We start from the raw sequence: 11,891 nt of genomic DNA, 5'->3' as shown, positions 1-11,891 counted from the left end.
TTAACTGAAAAAATTAATAAATAAATATTTATTTATTTAAAAGGAAAAACAAACACCAATTACTTTCATAATTGATAAAAAATCAAACAAAAATTAAGAAAAACAAAAAAAAAAACAACAATTAAATAATTTGATTATTATTAAGTTTTTTAAGTAATTAATCATGGTGCAAATATTTACGCATATTCCTAAAAGTTTTTAACATCCCTGTACAAATACTCAAATTATTTTATTGCATAAAATGACTCATGTCTAAAATCCATAAATACATAAAAACCCTAAATGTATTGGCAAAATCAAAACCAACTCAAAATTTCTTAACTCGTATATCATCAATGAAAAATAAATGCTTTTTTATCTATTTTGTTATATTATGGCAATAGCAATAATGAAATCTAACACTTTTCTTTCCTATAAAAAATCCATTAAATATAAATAATCTTTGCTTAATTAATTATAATCAATCTACTCACCTCTAATGATCTCTAATTAATAAAAAAATAATTTTCATCTTACAAATTTACTTTTATCAAAATAAAAAGTAAAAAATAAATATGAAAAACCCAAAATATTAAAATTTTAGAAAGAAATAAGAAAATTAATAAAATCAGCAATAATTGATTAAATAAATAAATAGAAACAAAATTCTAACAATAAAATACTGAAAACATCGTTAAATCCTAAATAAACTCTATGTAAAAATATTTTTCAATTAAAGCTTTTAAAATTAATATATTTTTGCTTCAAAATGTTACACCAAATAGCAATTTTAAAATGTTTTAAATTATAACATAATTTTTTATTAACAATTATGAAAGAAATTTAAATGATTTACATTAAGTTAATTTTACATTAGACATTCTGTATTTATATCAACTTTTAATAAGTTTAATTTTAAAATCTAAAATATTTTTTTTATTTCAAGGAATTATATTAAAATGATATGTTCTCATAATAACTTTTTTGTAAAAAATAAAACAATTTCTATTTGGGATCTTTTGAAATCATAAAAATAGTTTTTTAAATTAAATTCAAATATAAAAATAGGATGCTTTAATTTTAAATAAGATATTAAAAATTTAACATAGAAACAAAATCTATCTTAATAAAATTGTAATTTTCATCATTATGAAATTATTTATTTCCTAAACATTATCAGTAAATTTTATTTAATTTTCAAAAAATATTAAGAAAATTGTATTTGAATTACATTAATAAAAAATTAATATAATGTATTAGAATCAATGCTTGATATTTACTATTTTTCTAAAATGTGGTTCTAAGTTGTTATCAAGTTAAGCACTTAATTAACATTAATGATTGAAAAATTATAAATTTTATTCTTTTATAGTAAAAATAAGTAAATTAAGTATATATCTATGTATCATATATTTTGTTTTGATTTTATTTTATTTTATTGTTTCTTAGATGTTTAAAAATTAAATAAATTTTACATAAATTATTAAATTCAAAGAAGAATAGTAGAATTGTTTAACTTTGCTAATTCTAATTTAAAAAATAAATAGTATCTTTGTTCTTATCTCAATATAATATGTTTAATCTTTAAAGATACTGAGAAACATGACGTAAATTTTATCATGTGTTCTAGAACTTATGAATAAAAATTTTAGGGGATCAATAAGTTGTAAAAAACATTCGAAAATGAATATTTCCTGGCTAAAATGATGTCATGAAAGTTAAGTAAAAAAAAGTATACTTAAAGTGAAAATTGATGTAAATTTTAGAAGGTATGTTTTTATCTATTGGGTTACAAAAAAAGAATCGACAATTTTCTATTTGCTTATTATTGATTAATAATAAAAATAAGATATTAATTGTCCTACTCTTTCTTTTCAAAAAAATAAGCAAAAAAAAAAATTTATTTAAATGAAACAATACAACTCTACTCTTGAATCTGCTTTTGATTTATCAACTTAAGTTGGCCGTCTTGAGCACTTTAAAAATATGATGAATCCCATGTAAAATTCTTTATTTCAAGTTTAGAAATCTCTCTTTTTTATTTATTTAAATTATTAATTATTTATGATAACAGGAATTTCTTCTACACAGAAAAGACACTTAAGGAATACATTTAAATTCTAAAGAAAGTTGATTCCGACCCAGCATTAAAAAGCTAATACACTAATGAAGAATTATGGAGAATCAAATACGTAGTCTTATCAAATGTAAATAGCCATTAACCACAACAATATTATAATTTGAATAATAGTAGACTAAATACAATTAAAAACAAAAGCAATACTTAAAAATGAAAAATTTAAAATTTAAATCTGTTTTAAGTCTTCAAATCAAAATTCATATATTTAATGATCATCTACAATATCTATTTATTAGGTTCATCCTCAAACTGAAGAAGTTATCCCTTATCCCTTTAGAACAAGTGCTTTTGTTTTAGCAAATACTCCAATTAGTTTTGGATTGGCAGTCTTACCTCCTACAGTAAAATAAATTAATTTTTTTATCATGGCATATTAAGTAACTATCAAATATAAATATAGCCCTTCAACTAGGTTATGAGCTAATCTATAAACTAAACATTCAACTTCTGTTTCAATTACTTCAATAGAAATGTTTCAAATGTTTACAGTAGCTCTGAATTAGCAAGTATGAATTACTCAATTTCTACTCTTTGAAGAAAATAAATATAAAGAAAGACAATTAATTTAATTTTACCACTATTTTAAAATTAACAGTGTCATTTTCAGGAGCAGTGACTGCTGCTATCGTTGGTAGTTTAGGTACAGCTGCTCTCTCTAAGAAATTAGCATTCAATAAAACATTAGCAAACATTGTTTTAAGCATATCTCCCTATATTGGTGTATCTGTTGCTAATGTATGCAATTTAGCATTCTCAAGATACTAAGATTTTTCGTAATTTCATTTTGTTAGGTTTAAAAAGTAAAAGAAATTTTCCCTAAAATAATAGTAAAGGAATAAAAATTAAAGATTTAGAAACAGGAGAACCAATTGAAATACAAAATTCTTTTATTGCAGGTAAATAATTAAAAAGTAGAACTAAAAATGTAAGTAAATAATTCTTTTAAAATAGCTAAAATGGCTTTCTGGTAAACTGCAGCAAGCAGAGTTATTATACCCATTCCAGTATTCTTAATTCCAATCGGAGGTATTAAGCTATTAAAGTCATATGGATATTTCCCAAAAGGAAATTTAGCAGGAAATTTAGTAAGTTCTGGTAAGTTTTATTGAATGAGAGTTTGTTTAGTAAATAAATTTTAAAAATAAAACAAATAAGGTTTGGCAGCTTTAGGTTTATGGGTAGGAGGTACTATTGGTTTCTCAATATTCGAGTAAAATACTAAATGCCATGTCAATAAATTAGAACCAGCTTTCCACAATCTTATTAATAAAAATGGCAAAAAAATAGAATATGTTACTTATAATAAAGGTTTATGAAGCAATAAATTAATTAGAGTTTTCTTATTTTATTTGTATTTATTTTAATATTTTATAAAAAGCTTGTCAAATAAATTAATTATTTATTTATTTTAATTTAATATTTTCTTCTGATCTGTTTAAAATATGTTTTAATTTAAAGCTATTTTATTTGGTCTTGCTTAATTGTTTGTTTTTTTCAAGAAGTAAAGAACCTTAAAGTATTTTAATAAATTAATTAAAAAGTAATGCTTGAAATTAAAAATTAATTATACATCTAATACAAATTAATAATTATTTGAAAATTCATTAAATTTATGTATTATTTTATTATTGGTAATGAGTAAAATATTTAAATATTTTATGATCTATTATTGCAAAACAAACAAATTATTAAATATTTTTATTTGAAAAATTAAATTGGTAATTAATTAAAAACTTAATAAAATTATGTTTTATTTAATTTCAATACTATTTTATTTTGTCTTTTTAATTTTTTTCAAGAAGTAAATAAATTACCTTTAAGTATTTTAATAAATTAATTAAAAAATAATGCTTGAAAATAAAAATTAATTATACTTCTAATACAAATTATATAATAACTATTGAAAATTCATTTAATTTATGAACTATTTTTGTATTTTTGATATGGAGAATATATTTAAATATTTTTATGATCTATTTTAGCAATACAAATTATCAAATATTTTTATTTTAATTTAAATGAGAGATATTTATTTAAATAGCAAATTTTACTCTCAAAAGATCATGCGTGCTAAAAAAAGTAAAAAAATTTACGTTACAATTAAACCATTATTTTAAAATATGTTTTTATTAATAAATGAGAAGTTAGTATTTGGTTAATAGATTAATATTTTACAGATTTTACCAATAAATTTATATTAGATATTTAATTTACTTTATAATTTAATCTGTATTTTTAAATACTAAACAAAATATTTAAAAAATAAATAGTTCATTCAGTCTTTGCCTCTAAAAAATAAATAAATTTGTTAGTTATTTTATATTCTTTAAAATTAAAATTCGTTTTCAAACATTTTTATTGACATGCGAGAAGTATATTTTATTATACGCTTAATATTTTAATACTTCTTTAAAATAAATTGATAAAATTTTTATACAAAAAAGTATCTGAAATAAAAAATATTTTAATCATTATAAGTAGTTAGTTATTAAAATTATTTTTGTTAATAATAATTTTAGATTTTGATTTGGTTAATAAATAACTTATAAAATTTTTTTAAAAATGATGCAAAAATTAATCATATGAAGGATATTTGCTTAAGAATATATATTATGTTTATTAATAACAATAATTTTATATTAAAAATCATCAATTGCATAAAGTTAAAACAAAATCCATATTATGTAACCCAAATATTAAATATTTATTTTATGTTTAAAACTTCTTATATTTTGTGTTTAATATAAATTTAAGACTAAACATCAATTTATCTGTAATTAAAGTGTATTTTTTTAGAATACCTTGTTAAAAAGAAAATAGAGTATTTGACCATTCAATATAATTTAATAAATAAAGTAAAATTATCCTTAATTTTTAATTTTGGGAATACACAAAGAATAATTTGTAAAGCCTTAATTATTTATCTTTAAAAAATTTGATTAATACTGATAATATTTATGTAATTAATATCATCCCTTGAACCACATTTAAGCAATAATTATTTATCAAAAATAATCAGAAATTTGTATTGATATAGATAAATATTTAATTTAATATATCTATCTATCTTATGATGTTTTACTCTTAATTAAAAATTAATAAAATTAAATTTTGTAATCCTTTCAAATTAATTAATTTCAATCAAAACTTTTTTTCTTCTGGAATATTTTTTTTTATTTTTTAAAAAGACTTACTTTTTTTAATTTTTTTACTTTATCTTTAAATCAGCCATTTCAATTTGAGCAACAAAATTATAATTAATTTCAAATCATAAAATTAACAACACATTTAATCTCCCAAACAAATAAAAACTTAAACCAAAATATAAATAAATAAAAGAAAATAAGCAAACATGAACAATTTAAATATCAAGAGACTTGCTTAAAATGTAAAAAACAATAAAATTATTTACTTTTTTAAATAAACTTCTTTATTAAAAAGGCATAACAATTAGCTTTGAATAGCAATTATACTGTTTTAGTTACTGGAGCTAACGGATTCTTAAGTAGTCATATTATTTAATAACTACTTCACTTAAATTATAAAGTAAGAGGAACTGTCAGAAATCTTGCAGATAAGAGAAAATACTCTCATTTCTATGAAATCATACCATAACAATTTCACAATAATTTGTCATTTGCATAGGCTGATCTTTCATCAGAGGAAGGTTGGGATGAAGCTGTTAAAGATTGCAGATATGTTCTTCATGTAGCCTCTCCTTTCAATTATGAAGCCAAAACTCCTGAAGAAATAATAAACCCTGCTGTTTTAGGTACAAGATATGTCTTAAATGCTTGTGTAAAGCACTCTCAAACTATTAAGAAAGTAGTTTTAACTAGCTCAGGAAAGGCAATATTCGAAGGTAATACCTAAAGAGTTCATTTTGATGAATCTATTTGGTAGAACTACGAAAATTCTGGATATTATGGTAAAAAAAATATAATACTTATATTATTTGATTAATATTTTACATTTTAATTGCATCAAATTAAAGTTGATTTAAAAATAAAAAAGGTCAATCAAAATATTTTGCAGAAAAGGAAGCTTGGAAGATTTATGAAGAAAATAAAGATAAATTGAACTTATCAACAATTAATCCCACTCTCATTTTAGGACCTTCTCTCTCAAAATACCTTTCAGCTAGTTAAGGAGTTATTACAAAGTAAATAATAATATTTAATTAATCGTATCTTTATTTAATTTAATTATTATCTAAAATTTAGTTTGTTGAATGGTAAATTAATTCCTTAACCTATAACCTTTGGTATCGTTGATGTAAGAGATGTTGCTGCAGCTCATATTTTAGCAATGTAAGATAATTTATTTGAAGTGACAAGAGGAAAGAGATACATTACTTGTAGTCAATCGATGTGGGTAAAAGATATAGCAGCTGTTTTAAAAGAATACTATTAAGATAAATAGCCTCAATTATAAATAAATACAAAAGAGCTCACTCATGAGGAGTTTGTAGCAAAAGCATAAAGTTTGCCAATATACAAAGAAACTCTTAGGATGAGTGGTTAATACTTTATAATGGATAACACCTAGAGCTTAATAGATCTTGGTATGTAGTATATATAAACTTATCATACATTAATTGAAACTTCTGATGAAATTATTAAATATGGATTATGATTTATTTTATATAAATTAAATGTTTTTTTGTCAAATTAAAATATTCTTGCTAAAATTTAACAAAATTTAATCCTTTCTATATCAAAAATAAATTCTAATCTTTTTAAAATCAAAAATAAATTTGTTATGCCTTTAATAAGGTTATTTAATAAAAAATTTATTTTAATTCACATAAATTTTTTATATTTACTTTTTTTAAAAATTATATTTAAAATGCTATTGTCTGTAAAAAGTACTAAAATAATTTTTTTAAAATTTAATAAAAACAGATTGATAAAAAAATAAAAAATAAAAGTGTTTATTTTTTTAGTAAATAAAATTTACTTTTTCATTAATAAATTAAAATTTTTTTAGCATATGAGCAAAAATTCTTTTATCTCTAAATTTAATAGAATTTGGTGAAAAAAACTTTAAAAAATGAAATGATAAGAGAATAAATTAAAAATAAATGAGTTAATTAAGATACAAACTAAAATGAATGAATTAATATAACATAAATCCAAATAGAGAATTTTGAGATTATTTTTATTTATTTATTTAAATTAAGTAAATAAAATTCTTTCAGTTATAGAACCTGTTATTGAGATGGTTTAACTTTCATCTCACATAGCAACGCTATTAAAAAATATAAACATTATTTGTTTACGAAAAATATTCATGGATTTATATAGAAGGAGTAAACTTAAGTATTTATCAATTGGATGTATACTTGATTATATGATTTATAATATTGAATCAAGGAGAAAGAAATGCCATAATAGAGTAATATCAACTTAAAATAAATGTATTTTGTTTTTAGTATAATTGTGTATGTAACTTGATTATTGTTTGCTGCTAAGTAAAGTATTTATTTATAAGCTAAATAAATAGTTTACTCACTTCTTTCTTTCATCGTCGAATAAATGTTCGTCGTCTACTTCCTCTTGTATAATTGGCTACTACTAAATATGCTGAACAGAGACGGGCTATTGAGTAACAGCGACTGGATTATTTTTTTGCATTATAGGAATAATTTCTTGTTTATCTCCTCCAACTACTATTAAATCAGTTTATAATTCTTCTTCCTTAGCTGGTAATATTTCATAGAAGAAGTTGAATATAAAGTACAGTATATCTATAATGAATAAAACCCACCAAAAGCTAAGCATAACAGCATAAAATTGTTTTAACTACTTAAGATAGTTTGAGTAGTCATGAGCAATATTTGTTTAGAAAAAAGTGTCTCCACACTGATAGCTTACTGCATTGTCAAACCAATTAATACTGTCTTGTACTTATAAATATGCAATAAATATAGAAGGAAGATTCAGAAGGCGGAAAATCCAATGAAGGGCTGTGATGATGTAAGTATTTCTCACCCATCCCCTTTCTCTTGGATAGAGAACACGTTCAAATCTGTTACTTTTGAAACGAGAATCTTCAAAGCGCTAGCTCTTATAAAAGCGAACTTCGCCCAACCTAACAAATTTTCTCCAAATTTCAATAATAACCAAAACAAGAGAAACCATAAACAAAGATATGGAAGTTGTGATTATGAGATGGATTTGATTATAATCTTCATTATCAATATCGAACTTCTCTTGAGCAACTGATAAAGAATACTTAGAGCTGTCACGGCAACTCATAGACCACGTTGGATATGGCATACTACTCATGACCCACTAGAAGGTATTACTAGGACGAGGGTAGGCAGGCAGTTGTTAAGATTGCATTACAAGCTACCATAGCTAAGGATTGTTACGGAAGAGATCTTCTTCACCAATAGAATCTAAAAAGATAGGACGAGTATCATTTTAGCTGCAGTACTAACGCCTGTTATTTAAGAGGACGTAATCACCTCTCTTGGTAGGAGATATCTGTTATTCAGTTATATGTTAGCAATGGCTGTATTCATCAATACGGAATTATGAAATAGGATAGTGACTGCTCTAGAACTCGAAAGATAAAGAAACAGTATTGTCAATCTGTAAGATCTAATAATTGTTACAGATATAAATTAATTTTTAATATTTATTGAACAAAATTCAAATTAAATAAATAAATCATTTTTATCTAAGAAAAATTTTATCTGGTATATCAAAATCAAATAGCTGTAATGTTAGAAAATGAATATGCATTTATGTATGTAATTTAGCTTTTATATTTTGTTAAATATGGTTTTTAATTTCGAGGAGCGAAACTTTGTTCAAAACTTAAAATGTGAGGTGAATTCTTTAAATATATAAAAATCACGTTCAAGAAAAAACCAATCAAATAAATGTGAAATCTATTAATTAAAAGATATTTTTCAGCATAGAAAAATTATAGACCTGAATTTATTTGGATAGAATGTTATGCTAAGCTTGAAATTTTATAAAGGTAAAAAAATAAAAAATCCAATTATTTTTAAAAGATATTTTTAAATTATCATCTTTGAGTAAAATTTTAAGCTAACTTACTTCCTAACTAAATTCTGTTTTAATTGTGATTTTCAATTTGAAAGTAGTGCAAAAATAAATATCTTTGTCAAATTAATTTGCAACCTGAAATTTATTGATATAAATTTTTGTGTGATCATAAAAATTGATTATAATTTCTTATTTTTAATAGGTAATATTGATTGGTATTTATTTTATTTAATATTATTTAAAGGGAGATTGATATTTGCAATAATCTTAATTATTAATAGTAAATCAATCGATTTTTCTTTTTAATTATTTTTCCCAGCTTCTTTCATTTTTAGTTAAGCAGATAGATATTTTTTAATGTTTGGTTCTTCAAATTAAATTTCTAATTTTAATAATATTTATAAATCTTGTTAAGAAATTTTTTTATCCTCTTCTTTAATATTAAATAAATAAGCTTATTTACTTTACACTAATACTTTGCTATATAATAAGTTTATAAATAAATAAACCCAATCCTTTTAGAGACTTTAACATCTGCTAATTAATAGTTAATCTTATAGATTAATTTTTATTTGTAATATAATATTTACATGCTTCTTTTTTTATATATTATTTACAAATTTAAAAATTGCTTCTTATTAAAATTCAATTTTAAGTCCATTAAGACAATATTTTTTAAATTCAGCTTAGGAATTTAAGCATGACGTTTATGATTTTTTGGAGTCAAGAATGCTTGATTTCTTATAAAATACTAATTTGAGTTTAAAATTTTTATTTGATGTAGCAAAAATAAACTACTTATTAAAATACAAAATCTATCTAAATAAAAAATATTTGGTTATTTTCACAATATTTGGATTTTATTAAATATTATATTATCCCTTTGAAAGAAACTTTTTAATAAACTAAAAAAATAGGTATGCTGTTATTGATTTATTGATTGATATAAATTATTTATTCAGTTATGCATATTGCAAGTAAAACCTAAAAATTTTTTTCTTTCTTTGTTTGCTTATTTTATAATGTTTAACAACTGAATTTTGCACTGGATAAAAAACATAATTTCTTTTTGTAGTCTTAGTTTCTTTTTTTATATTAAATTGGTAATAGTTAGGAAAATGAAAGACATCAAAATAATTTTTATTGAGTTTCATAAGTAAATCTTGTTGGGAGATTTTGATTTATGATTTCACGGCTCTATTTTGTGAACGTATGGTATTTAGCATTTAATATTTATAATAAACACTTTTCTTCTATTGATTGCTTAATGATGGAAAAATTTAATTGGCATAGGCTCTTTTTTGAATAATTAAAGTTCTTTATAGAAAAAACCAAATAATGTATTCATATTTCCTTAGAATAGGTACTTTAAATTTTAAAAATTAAATGTTTGTATCTATACTGTGCTATTTTTTTATTCGTAAATGAAAGTAAATTCTATTCTAAGAAGCCAATTAAAAGCTTTTATTTGTAAGAAAATATGTAAACTTTATAAATTAGTTACCTATACTTAAGTATTTCCAACTATATTATCATTGTTTTATGATTGTACGTAACTTACTGGACAATTTTATGTTGAAGAGACACAAACTGCGGTCTATCCAGTACCGCAGGCACGTAAATTACTTTAAGGATTATTTGAGTTGCATGATGTTGGAGAGTTGAAAAACGAGTTGTTTGGATCTCTTTAAATACAAATAAGTTGCCCATTCTTCCAGGTATTAATAAACTATGGAGCAGTAGGGTCAACATCGTAGCAATTGTAAGAAAGTAATTCAGCATTACACTTTCCCTTTACTAAAAATATTTATTACATGTTTTAAACAGTATAAGGACATGCGCATCCCTAAAGAGTGCCTGGCCACTAATAATTTAACGCTTATTCATAGTTCTACGGGCATGTTTAACCTTTAGTCAGTATTATATCCATAATAAATCTGTTATGCCATAAATTAAGCGTTTCCTGTGAATAAAGATATGCCTCAGAATCTTTCAATTTGCTTAATTCAGTGCTTGCAGAGCCGCAAACGGAAATAGTGATAATACCAAATATAAATATGAAAATCATATAAAGCCAAAAAACTGCTCCGCTACAAATGCATTTAGAGAGAATTTTATGAATTTTGGTGAAGCTATCTGGTTTTTAAGAACGCAATTCTCTTCTCTCTGTGCTATTTGCTGAAATATATGAGCCCTATTTGCTATTGATTACATTCTATTCTTCATGCGAGCTAGAATCATTATCTATTCCAGCCATTTCTATTTATCCTTCTTCTTTATAACTTCTTATTATTCCTTCAGACTAACCACCAAGCTATAAATGTGTTTGTGTGTTTTAAGCAGTTTTAGGATCTTAGGGTTTCTTAGAAGTCTACCTAATAGGAGGCAGAGGAGTGCGATTTTTAACTCCTGACTAAGAACCCTTTAGAATATTACCGCCGCTGTTATTATTAAGACCTGATTTATTTGAACTTGAAGGCCAGTTCATTTATTATATATGTATTGTTTGTTTGTTTATTTATTTATTTAATACTTAGTTTATTATGTATTCTCTTCTTTTTCAAATCTACTTTTCAAACAAAATTAATAAAAAATATACAAAAATTAATATATTGGTTAGCTGATATGCTTATATATAATCAATATGCTAAATGCATCCATTTTGATTAATAAATATCACTTTTTCACAATATCTTATTTATAATAACATCAATAATTTATTTTGCAATTACAATCATAATGATTTATTG

At 22.4% G+C, this 11,891-nt stretch overlaps 3 protein-coding genes across 3 annotated transcripts; 2 read left to right on the top strand and 1 right to left on the bottom strand. All coding sequences in view use genetic code 6, as the record gives it.

Annotated features, from left to right (window-relative positions):
* Positions 1–1,887: 1,887 nt before the first annotated feature.
* Positions 1,888–3,435, top strand: TTHERM_00663980 (tricarboxylate carrier family protein; the record flags this gene model as incomplete). Its single annotated transcript, XM_001020164.3, has 8 exons — positions 1,888–1,979; positions 2,054–2,186; positions 2,356–2,460; positions 2,520–2,625; positions 2,715–2,892; positions 2,948–3,015; positions 3,071–3,214; positions 3,275–3,435. The coding sequence occupies 8 exons, from the start codon at positions 1,888–1,890 to the stop codon at positions 3,433–3,435; spliced, it is 987 nt and encodes a 328-aa protein (XP_001020164.2).
* A 2,036-nt stretch (positions 3,436–5,471) lies between these two features.
* TTHERM_00663990 (3-beta hydroxysteroid dehydrogenase/isomerase family protein) lies at positions 5,472–6,754 on the top strand (the record flags this gene model as incomplete). Its single annotated transcript, XM_001020165.2, has 4 exons — positions 5,472–5,507; positions 5,561–6,047; positions 6,134–6,281; positions 6,343–6,754. The coding sequence occupies 4 exons, from the start codon at positions 5,472–5,474 to the stop codon at positions 6,752–6,754; spliced, it is 1,083 nt and encodes a 360-aa protein (XP_001020165.2).
* Positions 6,755–7,629: 875 nt separating this feature from the next.
* On the bottom strand, positions 7,630–11,629 carry TTHERM_00664000 (transmembrane protein, putative; the record flags this gene model as incomplete). The annotated part of the gene is made up of 2 exons (XM_001020166.2): positions 7,630–8,727; positions 10,646–11,629. The coding sequence occupies 2 exons, from the start codon at positions 11,627–11,629 to the stop codon at positions 7,630–7,632; spliced, it is 2,082 nt and encodes a 693-aa protein (XP_001020166.2).
* Positions 11,630–11,891: the final 262 nt, after the last annotated feature.

The sequence above is a fragment of the Tetrahymena thermophila genome (assembly GCF_000189635.1).
Source record: "Tetrahymena thermophila SB210 genomic scaffold scf_8254577, whole genome shotgun sequence".
Lineage (NCBI taxonomy): Eukaryota > Ciliophora > Oligohymenophorea > Hymenostomatida > Tetrahymenidae > Tetrahymena > Tetrahymena thermophila.
Note: the sequence above shows the minus strand (reverse complement) of the source record. Positions and strands in the feature narration are given on the sequence as shown.